The 6281-nt window shown below is 34.2% G+C and overlaps 1 protein-coding gene across 1 annotated transcript in view; it reads left to right on the top strand.

Moving 5' to 3' along the window:
* Positions 1 to 361: 361 nt before the first annotated feature.
* CYLC1 (cylicin 1) overlaps positions 362 to 6281 on the top strand; it is a gene marked incomplete at its 5' end in the record, with an annotated part of 89234 nt that continues 83314 nt past the window's right edge. The window contains 3 exons of the mRNA XM_064483183.1: positions 362 to 398; positions 1420 to 1538; positions 2841 to 4547. Coding sequence (XP_064339253.1) covers positions 362 to 398; positions 1420 to 1538; positions 2841 to 4547 — 1863 coding nt within the window. The remainder of the gene's footprint in view (positions 399 to 1419; positions 1539 to 2840; positions 4548 to 6281) is intronic.

The raw sequence follows: 6281 nt of genomic DNA, 5'->3' as shown, positions 1-6281 counted from the left end.
ATCTCCATACTGTTTTCCACAGTGGCTGCACCAAACTGCATTCCTGCCAGCAGTGTAAACAAGGTTATACTGTATAGCACAGGGAAATATATACAAGATCTTGTGGTAGCTCACAGTGAAAAAGAATGCGACAATGAACATATGTATGTTCATGTATAAATGAAAAATTGTGCTCTAATCTGGAAATTGACAGAACCTTGTAAACTGACTATAACTCAATAATAGATAGAAAAAAAAGTCCACAAATGATAAATGCTGGAGAGGGTGTGGAGAAAAAGGAAGCCTCCTACACTGCTGGTGGTTATGTAGTTTGATGCAGTCATTATGGAAAACAGTAAGGGGATTCCTCAAATAACTAAAAATAGACTTGTCCTATGATTCAGCAATACCACTCCTGGGTATATATCCAGAGGAAATTCTAATTCAAAAAGATACATGCATTCCAATGTTCATAGTAGCACTATTTACGATAGGCAAGAATTGGAAAAAACCTAAATGTCCATTGACAGATGACTGGATAAAGAAGCTATGGTGTATTTATACAATGGAATAATAATCATAAAAGAGAATAAAATAATGACACTTGTAACAACATGAGTAGTTCTGGAGATTGTCATTCTAAGTGAAGTAAGCCAGAAAGAAAGAAAAATACTGTATGATGTCACTTATTTGTGGAATCTTTAAAAAAAAAAGGCACAAATGAACCTATTTACAAAACAGAAACAGACTTTCAGACAGAAAATAAACTTATGATTACCAGGGGGAATGAGTGGGAAGGGATAAATTGGGAGTCTGAGATTTGCAAATACTATTATATGTAAAATAGATAAAGTTTCTACTGTGTATCATGGGAACTATATTCAATATCTTGGAGTAACTTACAATGAAAAATCATATGAAAATGAATATATGTATGTTTAGGTATGACTGAAACATTAAGCTGTACACCAGAAATTGACACAACATTGTAAACTGACTATACTTCAGTTAAAAATAGAAGTTAAAAAAAAATAAATCATATGTGCTGCAATCTAGCCAAAATTACATAAAGAAGAAAAGCAAGATAAAGGAAATGTTGGAGATGTTTCTAAGGATCCAGGAATCCTCCCTACATTCCATTCCTACTGTTTGATTGTATTATTGCAACTATTATGATATAAGTAACTGTTGTGAAAACTGGTTTAATCTAGAACATAAAAGTATAAATGTCATGTTAGCAAAATGTATTGCCACATGGAGAAATCTGCTTTTTCCCCCTAACTGATATGCAAATATGCAAATAAAAACTCCAGGAGGAAAGGTATATTTTTATTTATAATTTAATTTAATTAAGCAATATATTTTTTACTCAAGAATATTTCATGGCTGATGAAAGTTTGGTTATTAATGCAAACTGTTTATTATCTTCTGTCATTTCAGTCAATGAGTCAAGCAGAAAATTATGGAATCAACAATACTTCACTTTAACATTTCCCAAACCACCCCAGCCAGGTAGAAAAAAGAGATCAAGACCTTCAGAATTACAAATCACAGTTCCTGTAAGTATTGAAAAGGTCATTTTTAACTAAATCTAAGATGATAGAATGTATAAATATAAATAAAATATAAGTCATTTGAATTTTGCTACCTATTGGAATCATATATTTTAAATGTATGATTCTCTGTAAAGCAGATTACCCCCAACTATTTCAGATTAAACTTTTATTTATATGTGGTTCTCCATTTCAAAGGCATTATATAGCACATAGGCTAGGCAAGCTGGAGAGTCTAATGCTGCAACTGATGGGATCTCTCAGGAAATATTTACCAGCTGCAAAAATATCTAAAATTTGAATCCTAGAAAGAGAGCCAATCTTGATGAGATTTCAAGGCCTCTCCATGTTCTTTAACCTGGCATTCACATACTAGATACACAGAGATTCAAGTTTTCTACTGTTTTTATAAAATGGAGTTAATCTGTTAATCTATCAAGTAACAGAAGCAGTAGCCTACAGAGCTCACCCATGGTGATGTCAGAATATACTTTAAAGCATCTCCCAAAGCAGAGTTACAGTCAATGCTTTATTCAAGGACCATTTATTACATTTGTAGAGATCCAAGTTTCATCCTTCTCTTTACAGTTTTCCTTTAAGCCCATATAACCATTTCACTGACTGGTGATGTCCCTACTGGATAGTTGAAGGATTATAACAAGTAAATGTAAAATTAGTCTATGTGGCCACTATGACAACCAGATTTGACAAAAGTTTGGGTGGGAGTGAAAAAAATACACTACTGCTAAACCAATTAATGTGGATAAAACACTTGTTTTATTTTATGTCTTTGTTTTTGGAAGTTCTTCTTAGAAGAAACTTAGGCTTTCAATTTGATCAGAGACCTGGAAAGCAAGAGTAGAAATCAGGCTAGGCCTCAAGCCTAGAGAATCATAGCATATCACAAGAATTATTATGACAATATTCAAGGGCATCAGCTTATTTCTTATCTAACTTGGGGCTGAAGGGTACACAAAATGTTTCAAAAGAGCTTTCCAGGTAGGACTCCAAAGGGAACCTACTATCAGTTATGAGGACAGGACCTGAAATGTCATGGATCATTGTAGGCCTACTCTGATCCCAATATGAATCACTGAGGAAACTCTAAGGTTTCTCCTAAATTCATTTTATTTCCAAAATGGAATTATCTCACATACACAAACAAACACACACAGAACGCTGAAAAAGAAAAAAAAATGCAATTTTTAATAGATAGTTATTGAAAAGCTAGATTATTTCTTGGATTCAATATAAAAAGATATAACTTGTTCAAAAAAAGCTTATCATTATTCTAATCAATCTTTTCAGAGACATGACAAAAGAAATTTAGAGGAAGTTCAGAAGCCAGCTCATATATGGATAAGGCATTCTTTAAGAAAAAATTTTCCGAGGCCATCTATTTACTTAACTGTCAGGAGACAGACTTCATTCAGACATCCTTATTCTCCTATAACCCATCCTAAAAAGGCACAAACTAAAAGGTCCAAAGATGACAATAAAGGAACAACTCTGAAGAAAGTTTCCAAAAAAAATACAGGCTCACATGAAACAACTCCAGAATACAAGAAAACAGTAAATGATGATAAACCTAAAAGAGGAAATGAAACAGATAATACTCCATCAAAATCATCCCATGAAAGTAAACTATCTGAGAAGTCAAAGTGTAAATCAGAAACAATCCCAGAATCCAAATATTCTAATTCAATCTCAATAAAACATCAAAAAAAGGATAAGAGAGATTCAAAAAATTCCAAGGAGACAGATATTGAATCCATATGTACAAAGAAGTATTCTAAGAGCTCAAAACACAATTTGGATGTCGAATCAGAGACTAGCTCAAAAAGTAGTTCAAATATGGATTCAGTGATGTGTTTTGAAGAGTCTGGTGCTGAACCCATGGAATTTGATATGTGGTTAAAGAATTACTCACAGAACAATTCAAAGAAGCCTCCAAAGAAGGATGCAAAAAAGGATGCAAAGAAGGGTTCTGATGCTGAATCTGTAGATTCAAAAGATGCAAAGAAAGAGTCAAAGAAGGGTAAGAAAGATGGTAAAAAAGATGATAAGAAAAAGGGTGCAAAGAAGGATGCTGGGTCCACTGATGCAGAATCTGGAGACTCAAAGGATGCAAAGAAAGATTCAAAGAAGGGTAAGAAAGATGGTAAGAAAGATGATAAGAAAAAGGATGCAAAGAAGGATGCTGGGTCTACTGATGCAGAATCTGTAGACTCAAAGGATGCAAAGAAAGGTAAGAAAGAGTCAAAGAAAGATGAGAAGAAAAAAGATGCCAAGAAGGATGCAGAGTCTACTGATGCAGAATCTGTAGACTCAAAGGATGCAAAGAAAGATTCAAAGAAGGGTAAGAAAGATTCAAAGAAAGTTGGCAAGAAAAAGGATGTCAAGAAGGACACCAGTTCTACTGATGCTGATTCTGAATCTGAAAGGGATTTTAAAAAGGGTAAAAAAGATTCAAAGGAGAAGAAAGGTTCAAAGAAAGATGTCAAAAAGAAGTCTGCAATGAAGTCTGAAGAGTCTACTGAAACTGAGTCTGACTGGGAGTCAAAGAAGGATAGAAAAGATGCAAAGAAAATTATGCAAGATTCAAAGAAAGGCGCCAGGAAGGATGCAATAAAGGACGTAGAGTCTACTGATGCTGAATCTGATGTGTCTTCCAAGAAAGACCTAAAGAAGCCCCAAATAGTCAGAAGCTCAGATGCTGAATCTGAAGAGTCACTGTATAAACTTGGGCCTAAAAAGAGAGAAGCTGATGAATCAGATGCCACATCTACAGATTCAAAGAAGGAAGCACAGAATCTAAAGAGAGAATTCAAAATGCCATCCAGAAGGACTACATTCAAACAAAAAGAAAAAAAAATAGGTGCAGGTAGAGTTCCTCCATCAAGGGAAAGACCACCACTACCTCCTTGTGAGCCTTTACTGCCATCACCTAGGGTCAAACGTCTCTGTCAGTGCCAGATGCCTCCTCCACCTCCAAAACCGAGATATGCTCCTTTGGTATGTTTATTCCTGTTTTATCTTTAGAAAAAATTGGATCAAAAATGACAGATTTTAAAAGTTTAAATTTATATTTTTTCTAAAGAGTAGTTCTCTTTTACTGGAATGTTGACAAGTTTAGGTCTCACAGATGAGAAAGATGAAGAGTACTTCAAAAGGACTCAAAAGTTGCAAAACAAATGCCAAAAAGTGAAGAATAATATTTACTTTGGAGCAGAGAATTGGCTTGTGATTTAAGAAAACATTTATAATTACTTGTAAAAAGAGTCATATTACAAAAGTGGTTAACTATTTTATACTTAAGATTAAACAAAAATGAAAATTGACTAAAACTTCTAAAGGACAGATTTAAGTGAGATATAAAGACATTTCCTAGGAGGTTGCTGAATATAGCAAAAACTCAACCAAAATTCAGACATAGCAGGGTAGAAAAATAACATACTAGGATACAGATATGCAAAAAATTGTTTAATCCATATCTGAACTAAATAAACTTTTTTATGAACTGTCATTCTTACTGCTAATCAGGAAAAGATGTTAACTTGCCAGAAGTGACTAGGTCTTCTTTGGTTTATAACAGTCTCTTTGAGGTTAATCCAGTCTTTTTGGAGATACTCTGGAAATTCAGAGTTTCTATTTCTCACTTCCCAAGGATCTCCCCTTCAATCCCCTTTCTTCCAAAACCTGGCTGTAAGGGGAAGCTTAGTTAGACATCTCATTTTGGATAGAAGAGCTCCTGTTCCATTGTTGTCCTCCCTTGCTGGCTCTCCGATTTTTGGTTGAGGTGCATTCATTTGAATGGTTTCTGGTCTCTGTTTCCTCTGCTTTCACACAGTGTTGTCTATTCTTAGCATGGTAGGTCTGATGCTATCTGTCCTGCTAAACTCAGAACATCTGTATATTGTGGCTGATTCTTGACCTTGATCCTTATAATTAATTAATTTTCTCCCTCCTTTTCTCCTATTCCTCCCAGTCCTCTTATTCTTCCTTCTCAAAGGGCTTCTAGTATCTTCTAGATCAGTGAGAATCTCCCTTTACCTTGTGTTTCAAGTTTTTCTATCCTTGGTTTATAATAAAATTTTATGTATTGATCTTCATTTGCTCTTCATATATCTTCCATTTGGGGGAGGGATTTATAAATCCTTTTATCTCTCTCAAAAAGCCTGAATTTCTCTTGCTGGACTTAATATGTCAGCTTTGATACTCAAAGCTGATTAATGACTCCCTTGTTCAGGGGTCAGTCTTAGAGATTGAGTTAATGAGTGGATAGCCAATAGAGCAACAAAATTTATATGAAATGAAAATATATTTGTGGATAATTTTAAGGTAAATGAAAAAAATGGACCCTCAAAAAGCTGAATTCTTTTCCAAAAGCATTTTTTTATGAAAAATAAGTAAAATACAAGAAAACAAGTTGGAGCCAAGGGTTAATTTTAATTGTAAGAAACAATTTTCAGGGCATGTTCTGGGCTTGTATATATTCATACTAAGTCTCTTTAATACACTTCTGTCTGCATGACTACCATCCAGTTAGGATCTTCCATCCCTATCACTTAACTGAAACTATTCTTTTCAAGATTACCAAATACTTTTTGTAGCCACATATTCTGGTTTCTCTTCTCTCCTCATGTTACTTTACAATCCAGCAGCATTTAAATCAACCTTTTCTTCTTTTTAAAAACACTTACTTTACTTGATTGTATGCTTTCCTGTTTTTCTCCCTACTTACTAGTT

Source organism: Camelus dromedarius, chromosome X (assembly GCF_036321535.1).
Source record: "Camelus dromedarius isolate mCamDro1 chromosome X, mCamDro1.pat, whole genome shotgun sequence".
NCBI classification, from domain to species: Eukaryota; Metazoa; Chordata; class Mammalia; order Artiodactyla; family Camelidae; genus Camelus; species Camelus dromedarius.
The sequence above is the reverse complement of the archived record's forward strand: the minus strand, read 5'-3'. Positions and strand labels throughout refer to the sequence as shown.